Source organism: Pelophylax lessonae (genome assembly GCF_965119305.1).
Source record: "Pelophylax lessonae genome assembly, chromosome: 2".
NCBI lineage: Eukaryota > Metazoa > Chordata > Amphibia > Anura > Ranidae > Pelophylax > Pelophylax lessonae.
Genome location: NC_138769.1, coordinates 626,393,190 through 626,415,910, shown reverse-complemented (window position 1 = coordinate 626,415,910; position 22,721 = coordinate 626,393,190). Strand labels below are relative to the sequence as shown.

The window sequence follows — 22,721 nt, the reverse complement described above, 5'->3', positions numbered from 1 at the left end:
TGTGATCAGCTGTGTGCAATGGACAGAGCGTGCCAGATGCGCAACCTGGGGGGGGGGGCGCGGTTCTTGGAGAGCGAGAGAGACTCGCGTTGTTGCGTCTTTTGGCTATAGCGCGGTCATGAAGTGGTTAAACTCAAGCCAAATTTTTTATTGCCTTTGTATTGGATAGAGCGGGGAAGGCTTAGAACCTCTTGCAGGTTTTATTGCTGTCTCTGTCCCACTTGGGGAAAGTGAACAAGCGCGGGTAAATATCCCCAAGTGGGACACAGAAAGCAATAAATCTGCCCTAAACGTAAACACATTAAAAAACAGGTTTTTAGATGAGTGGAGAAAGGTTACTACTTCTGCCCCTTTTGTTTTTCTGTTTTCACCGCTATTGGGTAGGATTTATTTGATAGCTATAGTGGTCATCAAGACAACATCTCTATGATGGGGAAGAAAGATGCCTTTCTTAGTAGCAGACTGTATAGCTGTAAATTCTTGCCAAAAGCTCTATATCTTATGGGCCCAGCAAGCCCTGACAAACCTTTATGTACAGCCGCAAACTGCGCATATATTTGAATGAAAAGCCCCTTAATTGTAGTTTATCCTTTGAAATGTTCAGATGATACAAAATATTCAGAATTTTTTTTATCATTGCTTTATATTACAAGGTATCAAAAAATATTACTAGGTTAAAATAAAAATGACCTTTGAGGTGGGGCTGCCCTGCAATGCAAGGGTTAAATTAAAGTTTTTGCCTACGGGGAACATAAAAGGCAGTAAACGTATCCTTAAGGCCCGTACACACTTGATTGAAATTGGACGAAATATCCTCCGATTTTTCTCTCTCTTGCTCAGCGTTCGTTACCGTTTTTAGTTGACAGTACATAAATGTTCACGAAATTTCTCGTCCGATTTTTTTATTTTTTTCGGGACATTTGTTCCTAGACTTCCGGGTCGTCAGCAACTTCAGGTCTTTCGTATCCGATTTTTCACGGACGTACTGCATACACATTAAATGAAAATTGGTCGTCTGGGGACGGACGATAAACATTTTGATGTTTGTCCCTCCGTTTTTTTTTTTCGTTGAAAATGTCGGCATCGGCTGCTGAAAGTTGTGTACACACTAGCTGAAAATTGTACGATTTTACCTCGGACGGGAATTTTCTGCAGATTTTCTACTAGTGTGTACCCCACTTAACCCTCCCTCCCCGGCACTCACTGCTCTCTAATGCTGCAGGTTGTGGGCGGGCCTGCCGCGTCCTCACGTACAATGCAGGACTGCTGTGAAGACATCAAAACGCCTAATTTTTCCCCATAGTTCAGCTTTTGGGGACCCCTTAGGCATTCATGTTTGGTAACAAATAGCATTTCAAAATCAAGTTGAATAAATACATATTGATGGAATTGTACTCTTCTATGACTGCAGTTCTATGGTGTCCAGAGAGAGAAGGTGCCTTGGCAATGCCAGGTGTGGATAAGGGGCCTGGATTTATTGGTGACAGGGTAGGATGTCACTAACCTGTGAACTACATGGGGAATTATCACCAGAGCGAACTGCAAACATTCTGTCCCCTAAGCATGGATTCACAAGTTGCATGATCAGGTCTGTGCTATTACACAGTCAACCTTTATTGAAGAAGGATAGGATGCTATCCTGCTCAATTCTAGCCAGTAGTTAGGATAGTTGGTTGTCCTACACATGACACAGCCAACACAGTACCATCTCTCCAGGGCAGTCTCTCTCTTTTTCTCTTTGTCCAGGGCAATCTCACAGTCACTCTCTGTATAGGAAGCCTCTCTGTCTTTCTATGGTAGTAGCTGCAAAGCGGTCTCTCAGATTATTGAGGGCAGTCCCATTTCCCAGAACAATTTCATTCACTGGGGTAGTCTCTTTTTTTTTAACTGGCATTCTCTTTTTATCAGGATCCTTGTGTAGTTTTTCATTATATTGCACTCCTTTTACTTTTAACCCTAAATAATCCTGTCCAAGATGGGCGCATCAAATTTTTGCAATAGGACCCAATGACTTCAAGTTATACCCTTGATCCTGTGATCACTATGACTAGTAACTAGCTTAGGTACAGTATATCACTCACCTGCAAACCAGCGCTTGGTTTTATTTAAAAATATGAACAACGGTGTCAATGCAGATCTAGAATTTAATAGTAAATCCTGAGCATCCAAAGGATCTGCTTTGACCGCTGTGGCTTTTTCAGAAATGTATGCAATTGTTTTGGAGGTAATGGAATACCAGGAAATGAAACACTTTAGACAATAAATGACAAGGTGATCTAAAATCTGTCCACGATTCTGAATGATAATCATCCACAGCATGAAAAGCAATGCAATATTTTGTGGAATCCTCACAAATCAGCTCAAAGGTCCCTCTTCCGGATTCATTTTCCAGCCTGAAGTCACTTGTGCAGTTAAAGAAATGTACTGGTCTAAAATAGCGTATCAGTATCAGTTACATGTTATCACTCTATTAACTGCAGCCCAAGGTGACATATATACTGTACGTATATAGTTATTGAAACATTTCTCTGAAAGGGAATTTACAGCCTTCAAGGATGTTCTTACTCTTTCTTCTTCTGCATATACAGTAAACCCCCCTCCATTGCGGGGGTTACGTTCCGGACCCAGCCACGAAAAGTGAAATTCCGCGAAATAGAAAAACCCTATTAAAATGCATTGTAGGCATGATTTTTTTACTGTCACTGTACGTGTAAAAGCATTTTAAGGTCTTTAAACACACTTTTAAAACAATGGAAACTCATTTAAACACATAAAAGATACTTAGAGACAGAGCAAGAGCTATGAAAAACACAAAAATCTTTCATTTTTAATGATTTATATAGTAAAATAACATTACAAAAAAAAACGCGAATTACCGGGACCGCAAAAACTGAACCGCGATGTAGCGGGGGATTACTGTATTATCAATATGTGCTGCTTTAAGACCTTAAAGTGTATCTAAACCCCAAAAAAAAACATTTATTGCAGTATATTATTTTATTTTTTATTTTATTTCAGGTACTTATATAGCGCTGTCAATTTACGCAGCGCTTGCAATGTATCAGTCCTTAGATGTGACAGTTGCTTTGCTTTTCTTTTTAAGGCTTTTTTTCTTGTTTTCTTTACCTGGCCTTATTACCAGGACAAAATAAAGGAAAATAGCCTAAAAATACAGCCACCACATTTAGGCCCCTTTCACACAGGGAGTCCGTCAGGCGGACTCCGTTTTTCTCAGCGGGGGATCGATGCGCCGATCCCCCACAGAGCAGGTGGATGGTTGCTCTGTCTCCGCGCTGTGTGCGGAGACAGAGCTGTCAGGTCCCGCTGTTCTCTATAGGGGAATCGGATGGGAACGGATCATCGGTCCGTTCTCATCCGATCCCGTTCGATCCGCTGGACGGATGGAAAATAGGGTTTCCATCCGTCCAGATTTGACGGATCGAATCGGATGTCAGCGGCCATGTCTCCGCTGACATCTGATGCCCCATAGAGATGCATAGGGAATCCATTCAGATCCGCCTGAAAAACTGACGGTGTGAAAGGGGCCTTAAAGTGGTTCTAAAGGCTTAAGGTTTTTTACCTTCATGCATAGTAATAAAAACTTCTCTTTGTAGCAGCCCCCCTAATACTTACCTAAACCCCATTGCGATTTGAGAGATGTGCACGAGAGCCTCAACTCTCTCTCCTCATTGGCTGAGCCATTGGCTCCCGCTTCTGTCAATCACAGCCAGTAGGCCAATAAGAAGAGAGAGGAAAGAGGGGCCAAGCCATGGCTCTGTGTGTGTGATTGGAGTGAGCTGGCTTGGGTGCCTCCATAGCAATCTGCTTACTCTGGGGGAACTCGGCAGTAGGGAGGGGACAGAAGCGCTGGCGGGGGACCCGAGAAGAGGAGGATTGGGACTGCTCTGTGCAAAACCAGTAGGTAAGTATGACATGTTTGTTATTTATTTTTTTTAAATTGCCTTTATTACTGCTTTAAGGATTGGTAAACTGCAATATATTTATTTTTGCGGGATTTATCCCTGCTTCAAGTTTTCTGCACAGAGCCCTGACCTAAACCCTACGAAACACCTTTGGAATTAATTGGAATGACTTTGCAAACCAGTTCTTCTAATTCAACATAAATAAGTAACCTGACCTCACAAAGGCCCTTTTGGCTGAAAAAACTTCCCACAAACATGCTTACAAACATTGTGGAAAGCCTTTCCAAAAGTGTTGCAGCTTGTTCCATATTAGTGGCCATAGTTTTGGAATTCATGCACATAAAGTCCAATGAGAGCACCAAACAAATGCCCAGGAGTCCAACGTTTTTTAATAATAAACGTGGTTAAGAAAAATCCAATGCGTTTTGGAGGACAAACAAACTCCCTTTTCATCAAGGCTTAGGAATGTAGGAATGCATAAATGGACAGGTAAGCAGATACCATAGATCTGTACTGTATTGCATGGAATGATTTCAGAAGGGTAGGTTAAGCCAGTGTTAATAAGTGCAGCAAAGAAGAGTTTTTTCAGTTGAATGTCCAACAAGCTCATGTTGTCAGACATGTGATTGTCAGATGTTTGCAAAATTTCAGAGAACATTTCCATTCAACTGAACATAGCTATTTTACCGCTGGACTCCTCTGAAGTTTAGTGAAAACATAAAACTGCTTTTATTTGTATTTTTGTATTACATTGCAGACCAAAAAAAAAAACTGTGGTGGAAGTTGTGGCAATCTGTGAAGATGTATTGGGCATAAACAACAACTCTTCTGCAGTAATGATGGGCACCTAAGTGCCCCTACAAATATCAGAATTCCACAACAAAAAAGAGTATGGAGACTCCCAGTCCACCTACAGAAGTTTTATATTAGTGCAGCACAGTGTATTCATGACAATAATCTTTTGATTATGTCATCTCGTAGCTGACTTTGGAAAATAGTCAGTATGCAACACTGTGCTACAGGGGCGTAACTACAGGGGTTGCAGGGGTTGCAATCGCTACCGGGCCCCATGCTCCAGGGGGCCCGGTAGCAAACCAGTGGGTGAACTTCTAGGATCTCAAAGGTCACACTTGCGACCGGCCCTGGCATTTCACCACTGTGGGGAGGCCCCAAGATTGCAGGAAGGGGGCCCACTGCAGAACTTGTGAAAGGATCCTGATGCGGGACCATAATAAAAGGCCATGCAATGAGAGTAAAGAGCCCCAGGATTAGTGGGAAGAGCCCCGGGCTTGAAGGGAAGGGCCCCGGCCAGGGGTCTGGGGGGCCCTTCATGGTTTCTTGCATCAGGGCCCTGAAGGTTCTAGTTACGCCTCTGCTGTGCTATACAGTATTATACTGTACATTGGTATACGGTGGATTGCAATGTGCTGAGCTACATGCCTCTGTGTACCCCCTCATGTTCACAGTTATAAAGACCTAACTAATTCATGGGCGTCCGCAGAACTTTTTTCAGGGGGGGGGGGCATCATTTTAAGGTCACTCATGCTCTGCCCCTTTTCAACAATGTCATGAAGGGGAGGGGCTTAATCATTATACTTATTTTGAGTATTTATTTTTAAAGAGCAAACAGCAGCGTTTTTTTTTTTAAAGCATTTGTTAACCTAAAAAAAAGATCCTGTTCTCTTGAAGCATGTTATACAGCACAGTGCTGAAATACCTGGCTTATCCTGCCTGATTATGTCCTCCCCTCTAAACTGACCACGGTATATAATGGCTGCTGAGCCCTAAAACCATGGTCAGTCTATGTGCCTCCATCATCCGCAGCCCTCCTGTCCTCCTCCGTCCTCTCTCCCCCCTCTCTCCCTGCCTATCTGCTCCTGCTTCCCCTCCCCTCCTGCTGCTGTAGTTTTATTTCAAGTTTTATATCTCCAGTCTGTTTAATAATCCTGTGTGCCCCTGGGTCTATGTTTTATAAAAAAATAAGCCATTCTTTGCAAGTTTTCAGAGCGCAACTCATCGCTCACATGACCGGTCACTTCTCTCCTCCTCTCCCCGTCCTCCCCTCCCGACTGACATCAGTGTGGATTCCTTGGCCCTGCCCGCTGCAAGCAGCTGTCAGACGGGGAGAGGAGAGAGCCGATGGGTCACGTGAGCGGTGTTTACCCTCTGAAAACTGGTAAAGAACAGCTTATTTTTTTAAAAACACAGACACACAGGCACACAGGATTATTAAACAGACCAGACAGGATGGTATAAAGTGGCTTAACAACCAGTTGAAAGGGGAAGTTGAGATTCCAAGGGGGGGCATTTGCCCCTCCCCCCCCCCTTGCCCCTACCTGCGGATGCCCATGCTAACTATCCTCCTTAGTATTCTTTTTCTCTTTCAGCAACAAGTGTGCTTGCTTGCTTGCTAGCCTCTATGCCAGACTGTTGCAGCTTTTTTATCTTTTGTTTTTATTAGGGTCTTTCTTCTTTTATTTACCATTTCTTATTATAAAGTCCAGCATTGTCTACAAGCATGGAGGGATCCATAAAGATTGTATACAAATTATAAAATAATAAAACATTATATTAAACTGTTTCGAAGACTAACCAATAACCATTAGTTATATTTGTTGTAGTGCCTTTTCTTCCGTAACTACACAAGAGTTAGCACTAAAGAACACTTTACTTTTTGCCTTTCTTAGGCAACCTTCTGTATCATTATTCTCCTTCACTCTTGCAGTTTTTGGCAGAGGAGAAATGTATTTATCATTCAAACTTTTTTTTTCTACTTAGCTGATAGGAAAAGAGTTTTCCTTGTATAGTGCCTCCTGCTTAACAAGTATCTGGCCCCCTGTCCCTAGAAAGGAGAGAAGGTTTCATGTATTAAGCGGCAGCTGTTTCCGGCCTGCTTGACATGCACAGAAGGTAATGATGTTTATTTGATCCCATTGCAGCTTGAATGAACGTGACCACTTGTTGAAGAGACTTGGCAGGAAGACCCCTCCAAGCCTGTTTCGTGCTAATTCTGTCCAGCAAGGTGTATCATGTAAGTATGTGAGCATAAATAATACAGCTGGCTGCTTCCTGCAGGTGGGGATTTGATTTTAATTTGTACAGAAACATGTGGAGGTGATATGGGAGGAAGCTTTCAGCTAGGAGACTTCTGTTTAAGCTGTGGCCCCAGGTTGAAGGTAAGCCTTGAGAGGTTGACAACTGTTTTTGTGTAGAATGCTTTTCCACTGAAGGTAGGCAAAGTTGTAAATAATCAATAGCTGAGATTTAAAATGAATTTAATTATTAGTTATGTAAGAGTTTAGTCATACTAATTTGCTAGGTGAATCCATTCTGTTACATTCTGACTACATTTTTTGGCTGTTTGTTCATATCCTTATATCCACCAGTCATTTAGTCTGAGTACTTAGAAAGGAGCTCCAGTCTCCCCCCAAAAAATTAAAAGTCAGCAGCTACAAATACTGTAGCTGCTGACTTTTAATATAAAGACATTTACCTGCCCCTGGATCCAGCAAAGTCCTCACCTGAGCTGATTCTTCAACTGGCTTCAGGCGCAGGTGCATGCACTGGCATCTTCACTAAGGGAAACTGGCAGTGAAGACTTGTGGCTTCACAGCCTTCTTCCATGCTGCGCTTTGTGATTGGTTCCGCAATCTTCTGGGACCCAAGAATAAAAAAATAAATAATAATGTGCCAAATGAAAAGGAGGAGGAAGAGCAGAACTTCCCCTTTTGGTTGAAGTTCCGCTTTAACAAGCAACAAAAGAAAATCCTCTCGAAGGATTTTCAAACATGCTGGAAATTTGCAGTGATTCAGTGATAAAACATTTTCGTTCAATGAGCATCACATTATGATTGTTTATAAATTCACTCAACTGTGGTGATTCCGTTTACACAGAGCAACTATATTGGGATCTATTCAGGTAGAGAAGTTGTGGTGGGTCCAAGCATTCTATGACTATAAGGCCTCATGCACACTGGACGTTTTTACAGCTGTTGTTTTTGGCGTCAGACTTTTTTTCTGCAGCTAATAAACTCCCCAGCATGGTATACTATGTGTCCATGCACACATAGGCTGTTATCAGCAGTTTTTGGCGGGGACATTTTCTGGCTGCAAAAAAAACCCCAAAACGAGTGGGTTTTGAGAGGAGTTTTTCAGCTGTAAAAACGCTCTAACTCTGATGAAAGCTTAAAAACATAAAAAAACACTGAAAAACATGACTATTCGGCATTTAGCAACGTTTTTGGGCCATAGGCTTTTGTGGGAATGTAGTTTTGCTAAAAAAAAAGTTAAAAAACACTGAAAAATGCTACCGCAAATAAGCTAAAAATCTCATTCTACAGCCACAGCATTCTATTGGCGTTTTGATAACGTCCAGTGTGCATGAGGCCTAAAGGTGTTCTGCAGATGTCTGCTGAGATTAACTACTGATCTCACCGACTACAGAGGTGATTCCAAAAGAAATCTTTTTGTTGCTTCTTCCTGATCTGTGCAAGTTCCTCCAGGGCAACCAGTCTCAGCCAGATTAGATTTTCCCTGCTGATCAATACAGTGCCTGTCAGGCGTCAGTCATGTCTGCAGGGTATATATAGGATAGTATGAGCGTTATTTACCATCACTCATTCTCATGAATGATCATTTGTAAGACAGGTCTTGGAAGCCCAATCTCATGTCTACATGTACCTTAAAGCTTGTAACTTGCAAGCATGCAAAATACTCTGAAACTTGAGTTATTGTGGGGAGCACTAGGCTGTTAGCTTAAAAATTACATCAACCAGATGAAAACCGACTGCTGAGAAACATCTAAGATCTTGATGCCATTCTTTTCATAGGACAAGGTGGGAATTTCATCTAAGGTGACATCTAGAGAGTTATGAGACAAGTTTATCATCTCTTACAGTCTTTTAAATCTGCTAGTGCTATACACACTGGAGAAAAATTGTGGAGACATTCATTAGACAAAATCACTCATATTCAAGTGTTATTGGAGGGGAGCAGTGTGGTATAATAAACTGTCATTGTGTGACACTCTCTACAGCCAATAATTGGCCTGATGCTTTCAAATAGTACTTTCCTTTTTTATGGGTTACCTGAGCACAGCCCTAAACCACACCCAGGTACCTGATATCAGGTAAATACTATAAATACAAAAACAGGGATTTCATTTGTGAATGCACAGTGCTTGAAACCAGCCTCTTTATTTTTATGGTTAGCATTCATTAGGCAAGCAGACTGGTATGCATGTTGAATGCATCCTTTCTCTTACTCCCCAAACGATAAATACACATAAATCATGGGGTATTAGTTTGTATTTTGACCAAAGGGATAAAAACCAGTGGTAAAAATATAAGAAGACGATGCATCATTAATGTTTGCAGTGTGCAAGTACATTAGTCAGCTGGGAACTTGGAATAACCATTCTGTTAGGGAGCCGCAGCACTAAAATGGACCTTGAAGTGAAATGCAAAGATTATATTTGGGGCTACTTAGCATTCCCCCGGATCTTGCCAGTAGAGGTGTGATGTCACCCTTACCTAGGTGCAATGGGGGGAAGCCGGAGGAAAGATAAGTATATTGCATAATATTTTCCCTATGTTTGTTTTAACTTTAAAGCGGCTGTTAAAGATGGGGGAGGGGCCTTGCATTTTACATGTAAGGTCTACTTTAAAAACGTACTGTACATATTTCACTCAGGCATTAAGCTTGTTTTGAGTTGAAAGGTTCCATGTGATTTACTGTTTATTTTTTGGCTTACAACATTTGGCACATTTCCTCATGCACCCACTACCAATGCCCCACCTCAAACATGTCCATATCTGTTTTAGCAGTCTGTTTAAGCTGAGGCATTATACTAGATTATGCCAAGCCTTGCCCTTTTTAGCTCTTAAAATAAACTAAGGAACAGTAGGGACTTTCCATCACAATGTGCTAGGCATGCTGAGTCCAGTTGGTGAGGAGCTATCGATGCTAGCAAACCATAGTAGATAGTGGATAGTAGGGCATGCTTGGTCTGGCAGCTTTTCATCACCTGGAAAGTTGAAGATTTCCCAAAGCAGTTGAATCTTTGAAACAAGCACATGGTTGATGGTATGGTATAAAATGTACACCCTATAGGAAATTAGCATTAACAACTTTTGTGTAATATGAAACAGGGCGGATGATACATCACTGCCCATTGTAATGTTTCTGACACCTCTTCCTCCCCCCTTCTTTTTATTTCAGATGGTTTTGCATTTTCTCAAGAAGAAAACGGCGTTGTTTCTCAGTCTCAAATTGTCCGGTCCTATGACACAACCAAACAGAGGAGCGGGATAGAATAACAAAGGCCTTGGCAACTGGTGGCAGCAGATAATAAGCTTTTGGACACTATGTCTACTGTTAACAGTTATTTGACTAAGTTTGGCCACAGCAGCCAAATTCTGGGAAACCTATTTCTGTGGCCTTCGCCAACGATTTCCTAACTTTTTTTTTTCCTTTCCACCAGCAGGACCTGCATGAAATTACAATAAATCTATGCATTACAGGTCTGCCTGGGAGCTAAAATGTTAATAGATACTTATAGCAGGGGCACAGTGTGCCTACAAATATAAAAAAAAGCATTGTTTTCCTTCCTTCTGCTGTATTCTGCTACTGACTGTTGGCGCATTACAGTTGTACTCTGGTGTTCATATTCTGCATTAGGGACTATTCTACCCTGTAAAAGGTTACAGTCCATTGAGGGATTATGGTAAATGTTTTTTTTTACCTTCAGATGACCCTCAAGGGTCAGTCTACCCAGACCTGATTGAAATTCTTACAAACCCTTCCTGAGATCTCAACATCACTCTCTCCAACACTAGTGGCCTTACTCATGCCTATTGGCAGCAATTGCAGCACAGGCTGAATTAATTATTCTTATAGTCCAGTAGGGGTGAACGACCACAATGCTCAACATAACACTGGGATGAGCTAAAGACAGTTTTGGAGGGTAGATATTCTTGGAGGGGCCTTCAAAGCATATAACAAATCGGCAAGGGATTGTGTTTCTAGGTTGGGAGAGCCAATCACCTAACAAGCTCTTTACTCTGTTGCTTTTTTTCTGTCCTAGTCCTAAACATTTCAAGCTTAATTTTTTATACAGAGACAGAGTGTTTAGTTGCCCGAGGATGCACCTTAAAGGCCATATTCGTATTTTAAAAAAATAAATAAATCCTCTCCCTGGCCACACCTGTGACACCCACCCACAGGCCCATACTTACCTTCTCCAACAGCTATAGCCTCTCATGCTGTCTGCAACCTGGCCAGTAGATATCAATTGCTTGATTTCCCACGCCTGCACAGTAGCAACAGTTACAGACAACACAGGATGCCCCATGTGTCAGAGGAAGTAAGTACAGACCTGTACAAGGGAGTGGAACAGGGGGGTTGGAGTTTTTTGGTTTTTTTAAAGGTAAGTCCTTTAAAGCTGCTCCCTTGGCACAGTAGAATCTTGGTAACAGTTGGCCCCAATCCTACAACAGAGCTACAGAAATACAACAGCTCACATTTATACATTTGATGTCTGACAATACAGAAGGAAACTACAATGGAAATGTAATAGGCTGTGGGTAATAAAACATGCACCATTACATTTAAAGTGAAGTCCATACTTAAGCAGATCTGGTTGCACCTACATGTGGTCATATAGGACAGATGAGCCAAAACCAACCTAAGCCAAACCTCTGGAGGAGATCACATTCAGCAGTAAAATTGCAAGGGTGGCAGAAGCGTTCTTTCAGAAAGTGGAAAATCGTTTGAATGAGAATCTGCCCTGGTAAAAATAAACAAAACTACTGAGAATGTAAAGTACAAGCACATAAAAGTACCCATGAATAAATGCATCAACCACCTAAACTATCCTGTTACATCCGAATGCCAGGCTGTTCTAACAGGCAAAGCTCTGACACATCTTAGTAGTGCCAGTGATTGTTGCGAACTCCTACCCCTACATATTCCTATTGGCATATCACTATGATGGGCTGCCTAACTGGACATAAGGAACATGCAGGTGGAAAGAAAGGGTGTGCAAGAAGTATAAACTGTTGAAAGGGTTCTCAAGAAGTGCCAGAGTTTTGCCTCTCAGAACTTCCCGGCATTCAGTCATAGCAGGAATTTTTGAGAGACTGTTCCACTTATACCTGCAGCAGTTCTGTTTTTCTTCCCATGAAAGAGTCTCTTAAAGTTAAAATAAGAAATCTTATGGAGAGCAGATTTTAGCAGAGGTTTTATGTCCCTTTATGCAGTAGCTATGCCCATACAATTTGTTGTTTGACATAGATACAATACCTAATCTTTGGCCGGCTGCAAGCCTCAAGGTAGTGCATATGAACATATTCATGTTTTCACTTACATCAAGTTTATTCCTTTCTTCAAATGACTGGGATCTTATGGGGCTTCTAAACTGTGGAATACTGAAACAAGAAATGCACCAAAAAGTTATGGAAAGAACCAATGCAAGACTAAGCTCATGGTGAATTCAGATGTTCATCTAGAACTCTTTGAGTTTCTAGCTATCAGAGATCTGCTGTAAAGGAACCTATACAAGTGACCGGGAATTGCAACAAACATTTGGACAGATTTTGTAATGCACCTTAATTTTAACACAGCAAAAAAAAAAGCAAGAGGGACAGCAAGAGCTTAATGGTTTAGAGCCAGTTCTTTTAATTCAGTTCTTATGCAATGCATGGCAAGCACCAGTTGACATGCATCATGAACTTAGATGAGCATTTCCTTTTAGAACTTGTGTGTACAGGGGCATTGGGGAAGGATCATAGGTTATTATAGGCGTCCTTATATCTTTAGATGCTTCTGTGCATATTTTCCATGTTCCTAATAAAGTTTAATGACTCTTAAAGTGTTGCCCTTGAACAGGAGAAGGAAGTTAATGTGATGAAGCATTGAACAAATGCTTGTGAACTTAGCATCGTCAAAATAATAAAAACATATGTGGGGAAAGACTGAACAGGCAATCATCCTGAAGAGATTTTAAAAGTTCATGGTTGATTAAGTTTGTCCCTCTCCACTCATAACTGAAATATAAGTTTGGTTTAAGCTTTGCCTTTAGTTGGAAATTGAAGTAAGAAACGATTCTCAGGAATTTCTGTATTAGGTTACCCAGAAGTAATTTTAAATGTGAGTTTCCTATTTTACTTGCTTTCTGTGTCATATTTTGTTCATGGCACTTACACATAATCAGGGTAATAGGTTTGATAGAAAATAACACCTTTGTGGAATAACTGCTGAGATGAAATTATGATAAATCACACTGCTGCTCCTGAGGGAAAAGTGAAGGTGCTCTTTAGGCTTCATGCACACAGTGTGCAGAGCCTGCATAATGACATAAGAGTTGCATAAAGCACCCACATACACACTAACCTATGTGCTGAACCTAGATAATGGGCATTCCGAGTATACATCAGTGCCCGTGTGGGAGCTTTATGGAAACCTTGGTGCACGACAGAGTACAGCCATCTTTTCTAATGCATCTCAATGTGAGGCTGTATCTATGCAGGTTCTGCAAGCATCTGCAGCATGAAGCCTTACAGTGAGTCCAAACTCTGTTTGTTTGAGTGTCCATTGCTGCTTATTTCTTATATCAGTGCTATAAAAAGTATATTGTGCTCACTCAGAATGAGCAAACCCATTTTCAAGACACTATCATATAGCCCAGGGGTGCCCAACCTTTTGAAGAGCGAGGGCCGCTTAAGGGACTTGGTAACTGGTCGCGGGTCACAGTGAAGGGAGCAGGCGGATGACACAGCCTGCTCTACTTTATGGGCCCTCCAATCTGATCCACCTAGAAAGAAGATCACCTTCTGTTTTTTAGAGATTTAGGGGTTAATGGAGGGTCCGGTTGGGTCCGTCCAAAAAATCGACAAGCGGACCTGATCAGATCGATTGTATAAAAGAGGCCTAAGGCTGCTTTCACACTGATGTGATGTGTTTTACCTGCACCGTGGGCGCAGCGCAGTACACCTGTCGCTTTCCTGTGGGTTAGCTGCACTTTGCTATTCACTTCTTTTATACCCTGCAAGTGTGGTGCACTTTCTGAAAGCACACTGCTTTTTGTGTTGGTTCACATTTAATGGGGCAGCAGGTTGATTTATACACTTTGTTAAATTGGGGACAAGGTGCCTTCACATAGTTTTACACCAAAACTCCAGCATTCAGGAATTTTGGTGCGCTTTCAGAAAGCACATCAAACCCGCAGGTAATAAAAGAAGTCTATGGCTCAGTGCAGGTAAGTTTGAAAGCAGCCCAGTAACCACTGCAGAAGAGCTATGCACATACATTGTGACTTTAGAATATAAACTGACCTTTAATATGAATCTTCCATTCAGGAATCTCCCTTGCTACAGTTATTTCCGGTTGTTGCTGTCCCAGTGCATTGGTGTCACTCCACCTGTGACAGGAGGCGGCACAATACGGAAAGTATCGGCTCCCTCCACAGCCGTGCTTCTTGTAGCCCCGGCTTGCTTAGAACACTAATGCTCTGGGATAGCAGGTCTGGAACACGCAATCTTGGCTTGCCGACCCACCATCCCAGAGCAGGAGGTTAAAAGCAACATCAGAGGACCAGCAGTTGGGCACCCCTGATGTAGCCTATTCAGGGGCACAGTTATAGCATCTGTATAAAAACCCATGCTCTGAATGGGCAAAGTGACACTGTCACTTTAATGCACTTTCAACATGCTTTTGTTTGCAAAGCTGACAAAACTAATCAAGGCAACCTTCCATTATCTCTGCCATATCAATATAAAATACATAGATTGTTGATGGTAGGTTGCCTTGATTTGCGTGATCATTTTTGTAGTTGAAAGCTGGATGAAAGTCATTCAATTTGCTGGACAATTGCCCATGTGCATGGCCTAGACAATTTCCCATGTACGGTCATAGTGCAGAAAGGACAGTATGTGCAACTAATGTGTAAATATAACTGCCCCATGTACAGTATATAATTACAGACTATACATACAAAGTTTTTAAAATATTAACATGCAATATTAAGATGATTTATATTAGGCTGATCCCTTTAATAGTGGTTACCATCTTGGGAGTTTTTCTTTTCTTTGCCAAAGGAAGCTAATATACGAGAGAGACCCGAGTGCTTGTGGATAACTGCCCTTGTAGTGATTAATTGTTTAGTGACTGCAGGCCTCTTAGGACGTGTGATCAATGGGGTAACCATGACTATAATGAAAGGAGATTTTGCTTTAATATCACGATGTAGGAAAGCAGAAAGGACAAACAGCAGTACACAATGATGGAACCACCTATATGTCTCACATTGTCAAGGCTGTTTGGCTATGCTTGGACTTGTAGTTTACCTACTACTGGAAGTCTGTGAATAGCTGCTGCACATCACCCCTAACCCCCCTACCTGACTTGGCTTAATGAAATGCTCCTATTCTGTTACCGGCAGTCTTAAACTTACAACAATGCAAAGTGTACATTCTCCTCTGTATTTATGAGACACTGTGTTAATTTATTTATTAACTATATTTTGATTCTTATTGGATTTGCAAAAATGTATTTAAAACCATGAATAAAAAAACTGTTCTTATAGCCTGTGTGTTTACTGAACTTGTTATGTAATCACATAGTAGGATAGCCAATTGTGAAAATAGTAAGGCCACTTGCACATGGGCCCCTAAGCTTACAGAATGCAAATTCTTGCGTATTCCCCCCACCTGGGAAGCTCAGGTGGTGCTTAAAGCTGCCTATAGACATGAATGGCTGTGCACAGCTGTACTCAGGTATGTGTTGGTGCTTGTGTTAACACAAGTAGAGTGTACAGGCGTATGCAAAAAAATCTACAGCCATGCAGAGCCATTCGGAGTGTTTCAGCACTCTTACCCTAATGACACTCTACACCAGTGGTCTTCAAACTATGGCCCTCCAGTTGTTGAGGAACTACAATTCCCATCTTGCCTAGTCATATCTGTGAATATCAGAGTTTTACAATGCCTCATGGTACGTGTAGCTCCGCAACAGCTGGAGGTAGGGTTGCCACCTCATCCCTTTAAAACAGAACACATATTAATTACACAGGTTCTGTGGCTGATTAAGGTGGTAATTAAACTTACTTGGAGCCTTCTTTGCATTAAATTAGCCTCAGAACCTGTGTAATTAATTTGTGTTCTGTTTTAAAGGGATGAGGTGGCAACTCTAGCTGGAGGGCCGTTGTTGATCCCCGCTTTACACAGTTCCCTGGATCCTGCCAGACAGCTTGCAGAACGCAAGTACTTTGGCAACTAGAGTGTATGAATTGAGAAAACACACCTTGGCTGTAGCGTGCAATTTCATTTTTCACAATCCATTTACAGTGTTTTTGGTATGTTTCTTTTAAGGATGTTTAAAACCCATTACTAAAACTGCTAAGTTTAATCACATGCTACATGGAAATTGGTCTATAATATATCTCAAAAACGTGCAGCAAAGCAAGGTGTTAAAAATACTTTAGGGTTTATCGGGACTACTATAAAGTAGATCACAGTACTGTGCAAACATTTTAGGCAGGTGTGAAGAAATGCTGTAAAGTAAAAACTCTTTAAAAAAACGTATATTTGAATTGTTTATTTTGATCAATTTCCAAAATACAACATGGGCGAACAGAAGAAAAATCTAAAATCAATATTTGGTGTAACTACCCTTTGGCTTCAAACCAGCATCAGTTCTTACACTTTGTACACTTGCAGGGATTTTGTAGGATTAGAGTCAGGTGGATGATTAATCAATTATACCAAGCAGGTGCTATTAATCATCCATTTCATTTGTAGGTTGAAACTGCCATTACCTGAGACAGAAACAGCTGTGTGGGTGGCCTAAAACTGGGTGAGGAACAGCCAAACTCTGCTATTAAGGTGAGGTTGCTTCATGTCACAGGTCATACACCATGGCAAGACTGAGCACAGCAACAAGGCAGAGTAGTTATACTGCATCAACAAGGTCTTTCCCAGAAAAAGATTTTAAAGCAGACTGGGTTTTTAAGATGTCCTGTTCAAGCTCTTTTGAAGAAGCACAAAGAAACATCCAACGTTAAGGTTCATAGATGCAGTGGTTGGCCAAGGAAGCTTAAAGCAGCAGATAAAAGACGCATTGTGCTTACTTCCCTTCAACATCGGAAAATGTCCAGCAGTGCCATCAGCACAGAACTTGCGGAAACCAGTGAGACCCAGGTACACCCATCTATTGTCCGTAAAAGTCTGGAAGTCTGGCCAGAAACCGGCCTTTATAGATGAAAGCCATACCTCTGAGGGGGGAAAAAGGCTAAGCAACTCAACTATGCACAAAAACATAGGAACTGGGGTGCAGAAAAATGGCAGAAGGTGCTCTAGACCAGGCATTCCCAAACTACAGCCCTGCAGCTCTTGCAGAACTACACATCCCATGAGGCATTGTAAAACTCGGACATTCACATACATGACTAGGGAATTGTAGTTCCTGAACAACTGCAGGGCCGTAGTTTGGGAATCCCTGCTCTAGACTGATGAGACAAAATTTGAAATATTTGGCTGTAGCAGGAGGCTGTTTGCTCCCTGAAAGGCTGGATAGAGGTACAATAATGAGCATCTGCAAGCTACAGTAAAGCATGGTGAAGGTTTCTTGCAAGTTTGGGGCTGCATTTCTGCAAATAGAGTTAGAAATTTGCTCAGGATCAATGGTGTCCTCAATGCTGAGAAATACAGGCAGATAATTATCCCTCATCCCATACCATCAGGGAGGTGTGTGATTGGATTGGCCCCAAATGTATTTTGCAGCAGGACAATGACCTCAAACATTTATTAAGAACTATCTTCAGTGTAAAGAAGAACAAGGAGTCCTGGAAGTGATAATTTGACTCCCACAGAGCCCTTATCTCAATATTATAGAGTCTGTCTGGGATTACATGAAGAGACAGAAGGATTTGAGGCAGCCTACATCCACAGAGGATCTGTGGTTAGTTCTCCAAGATGTTTGGAACAACCAACCTGTCGAGTTTCTTCAAAAAATGTGTGCAAGTGTACCTAGAAGAATTTATGCCGTTTTGAAGGCAAAATGTGGTCAGACCAAATATTATTTGATTTGGATTTCTCTTCTGTTCATTTATTTATTTATTTTTTACTAATTTTGTTACTTAATAAAAATAAACTATTAAAGAGGTTGTAAACCCGTAGAAATTATTATTTTTTTTTTGGCAACCTGTAAGAGAAACACATAATGAGCTAGTATGCATCGCATACTAGCTCATTATGCAATACTTACCTTAGAACGAGCCCCCGCCATGCAGCCGCTTACCTCTATGACGGGCGACATGTCCAGTCGCCCGTCTTCCGGGATTGCGGCATCCGGCCATCTGATTGGCCGGAGCTGCGGTGACGTCACTCCCGCGAATGCGCGCGGGAGCCGACAGTCACGGCACGGGGCTCTGAAGAAACGGCACCAGCGGCCGTTCCTTCAGAGCGCATGCGCCAGTGACGTCACTGGCTGCATGTAAGGTAAATATCTCCTAAACAGTACATGTTTAGGGGATATTTACAGTACCTATAGGTAAGACTTATCATAGGCTTACCTATAGGTAAAAGTGTCAGAGGAGGGTTTACTTCGTAACACGTCTGTTTCTGAAAGCTTTCTTAGTTTACTGCATTCTTTTCACACCTGCCTAAAACGTTTGCAAGGTACTGGACATTTAGTTTGCTGTAGCAAACTATAGCAGAGGTTTATGTCTCTGTATGTTTTGAAATAGCCTCATGTAATCTATATCAGAAACCAGGGAGACAACACAGTAGCACAGTTGGGAGACAGAAAAGAGCATTGTTACCTTATCACACCAAAATCATCAGGTATTCTTTTTATGAAAGCTTCAGGTAATAATAAATAGAAAGTTACTTTTGAAACCATAATAATAAGTTAGAACGTGTATGAAATGTAAGTGATTGGGTTTAGTATATAGTTTGAAGCACTGGAAATCTGTTAATGTGTAATATTTTACACCGTCCCTGGAATTTGTGAAGAGTGTCACAGACACTCAATAGAAATCTGTCTCCCGCCCGTGCAACAAACGGTACAACTTGCCACAGGTTAGTGCAACTGTCAGTAAAAGGTGCAGTGCATCCGGAAAGTATTCACTTTTTCAACAATTTTTTATGTTTCAGCCTTATTCCAAAATGGATAAAATTCATTATTTTCCTCAAAATTCTACAAGCAATAGCCCATAATGACAACATGAAAGAATTTTTTTAAAATCTTTGCAAATTTATTAAAAATAAAAAACAAAAAATATTGCATGTACATAAGTATTCACAGCCTTTGCTCTATACTTTGGCACCAATTACAGCCCGAGTCTTTCTGAGTATGATACTACAAGCTTGGCACACCTATTTGTGGGCAGTTTCTCCCATTCTTCTTTGCAGGACCTCTAAAGCTCCATCAGGTTCGATGGGGAACTTTGGTGCACAGCCATTTTCTCACTTTTGTTATTCTGACTGTGTGCTTATGGCCGTTGTCCTGTTGGAAGATGAACCTTCGATCCAGTCTGAGGTCCAGAGCGCTCTGGAGCAGGTTTTCATCAAGGATGTCTCTGTACATTGCTGCATTCATCGTTCTCTAGATCCTGTCTGGTCTCCCAGTTCCTGCCACTGAAAAATTCTGGCACAGCATGATGCTGCCACCACCATGCTTCGTTTTACGGATGGTATTGGCCAGGTGATGAGTGGTGACTGGTTTCCTCCAGACATGACGCTTGCCATTCAGGCCAAAGAGTTCAATCTTCGTTTTTACCAGACCACTTCCCTGACAAAGGTCCTTCTCCCCTGATTGCTCAGTTTGGCCAGGGAGGTGACCAAGAACTCGATGGTCACTCTGACAGAGTTTCAACATTTCTCTGTGGTGAGAGGAGAACCTTCCAGAAGAACAACCATCACTGCAGCACTCAACCAATCAGGCCTATATGGTAGAGTGGCCAGACGAAAGCCACTCCTCAGTAAAAGGCACATGACAGCCCGCCTGGAGTTTGCCAAAAGACACCTGAAGAACTCTCAGACCATGAGAAACAAAATTCTCCAGTCTGATAAAACAAAGATTGAACCCTTTGGCCTGAATGGCAAGCATAATGTCTGGAGGAAACCAAGCCCCACTCATCACCTGGCCAATACCATCTGTAGAGTGAAGCATGGTGGTGGGAGCATAATGCTGTGCCGAAGTTTTTCAGCGGCAGGAACTGGGAGACTAGTCAGGATCTAGAGAAAGATGAATGCAGCAATGTACAGAGACATCCTTGATGAAAACCTGCTCCAGAGCGCTCTGGACCTTAGACTGGGGTGAACGTTCATCTTCCAACTGGACAATGACCCTAAGCACACAGCCAGGATAACAAAGCAGTGGCAACAGGACAACTCTGTGGATGTCCTTGAGTGGGCCAGCCAGAGCCCAGACTTGAACCCCATTGAACATCTCTGGCGAGATCTGAAAGTGGCTGTGCACTGACGTTCCCCATCCAACCTGATGGAACTTTAGAGGTCCTGCAAAGAAGAATGGGAGAAACTGCCCAAAAATAGGAAGATTCCTGGTGGTTCCAAACTGCTTCCATATATGGATGATGGAGGCCACTGTGCTCATTGGGACCTTCAATGCTGCAGAAATGTTTCTGTACCCTTCCCTATATCTGTGCCTCAATACAATCCTGTCTCGGAGGTCTGCAGACCATTCCTTGGACTTCATGGCTTTGTTTGTGCTCTGACATGCACTGTTAACTGTGGGACCTTATATAGACAGGTGTGTGCCTTTCCAAATCATGTCCAATCAACTGAATTTACCACAGGTGGAAAATCAAGTTGTAGAAACATCTCAAGAATGATCAGTGGAAACAGGATGCACCTGAGATCAATTTTGAGTGTCATAACGAAGGCTGTGAATACTTATGTACATGTGATGTTTTACTTTTTTTTTTTTTTAAATAAAATTGCAAAGATTTCAAACAAACTTTTTTCACATTGTCTTTATGGGATATTGTTTGTTGGATGTTAAAGAAAATAACGAATTGAATCCATTTTGGAATAAGGCAAAATGCTGTGAATACTTTCCAGGTGCACTGTATATGAATCTGTTGCAGATTTTTTTGTGACACAATGCTTTTACGACACAATTTACTCCCAATGTGGAAGAGGCCTCTTGAACCTACAGTTTCCTTATCACTGATATAGTGGCAGTTCCTTTAAAAATGTTCCTTAAAAAATAACTAAAACAAAAATAGAATATAGAAAATGAAAAGAAGATTTGGATGAAGAAATTTTTGATATGGGACATTTATAGCACCAGCTAAGGAGCGGGATATGGAGCCAGATTAACCTTCCTAGCGATATTCCCGAGTGTGGCTCGGGGTTACATTTCAGAACCAAAAGCGGTAACCCCGAGCCACACTCGGGGTACCGCCAGAAGCATTGCTGGATCCTGTAAAAGAGGTTTCTTACCTTGTCACTGGGATCCAGTGATGTGTCTTGGCGGTGTCTCGCGGCGGATCTTCCTCCCGATCCTCTCCGTGCCCCGACTTCCGTCTCCTGCGACGTGATGTTCGCAGGAGGGTGGAACCGGCGGCAAATTCAAATGTAAAAACACACCAAACACACTGATACCATTCAAAATAAAAAAAAAATCACATTTGCCCCCCAGTGCCCTTTCCTGCAGTTTTACTGTACTTTTTATGTAAATATATATATATATATATATATATATACAGTATATATATATCTAAATATACATATATATATATGTGTATATATATATATATATATATATATATATATATATATATATATATACACGTGTGTATATATATATACATAATTCTTGTGAATGAGCAGCCCAAACCAACTGTATACATTTTATATACAGTGTATATATATATATATATATATATATATATATATATATACATACACATATATATATATATATATATATATATATATATACGTAGATATATATATCTACGTAGATATATATATATATATATATATACGTAGATATATATATATATATATATATCTATGTATATATATATATATATATATATATAGATATATATATATATATATATACATAAATATATATATATATATATATAGATATATATATATATATATATAATATATAATAAATGTATACAGTTGGTTTGGGCTGCTCATTCACAAGAATTACATGCAAACTAATGGTACTGCTTTCAGCACCTAAAATCCAAAAGAATCATACCGCCAGGGAGGTTAACACTCATGATCCCCACCACCATACACTAAAAATGTGTTGTTGACATTCATAACAGCACCAGAGATTGGAATTTATGATGATGTCTCAGGTTTTGCTTCTCTTCTTTTTTGAAGGCATCCAAAGACAATCGAAAAATGTATATTATTCGATTCTTTAGTCAAACAAGTGCTGGTCTAACTGCATGTTAGCTCAGTATTTCTCTATTCCCACGCTATCCATTGCTAAATGGTAAATAATTGTTTATTTTTTATTTATGGGCACTTTTAGGCCTGGTTTTCTGTTGTTTCCCCACTCTTGGACTATTTAGCACCACCTGGACCATATCAGATTCCCACAGAGAATGTGACTTTTTAGGAGGGCCACTTGTCTCTGATTTGTGATTTACTGCCCCCCTTCATTCTGCCCCTTATTAATAGAGGTCAGTAACTGTCACGGTCCTAACATCTCTGTCCACTGCACTAATCTCTAAGACACATGGTGAGCTAAGGCTGTCAATTAGAATCGCACATGGGCCTTGTCACCCGGTCATTCACAATGTGACAT

At 41.2% G+C, this 22,721-nt stretch overlaps 1 protein-coding gene across 1 annotated transcript in view; it reads left to right on the top strand.

Annotated features, from left to right (window-relative positions):
• The window catches only part of ATP8A2 (ATPase phospholipid transporting 8A2), a 979,867-nt gene extending 968,768 nt beyond the window's left edge, over positions 1 to 11,099 (top strand). The window contains exons 36-37 of the mRNA XM_082246766.1: positions 6,863 to 6,954; positions 10,143 to 11,099. Coding sequence (XP_082102892.1) covers positions 6,863 to 6,954; positions 10,143 to 10,240 — 190 coding nt within the window. The 3' untranslated portion in view covers positions 10,241 to 11,099. The remainder of the gene's footprint in view (positions 1 to 6,862; positions 6,955 to 10,142) is intronic.
• Positions 11,100 to 22,721: the final 11,622 nt, after the last annotated feature.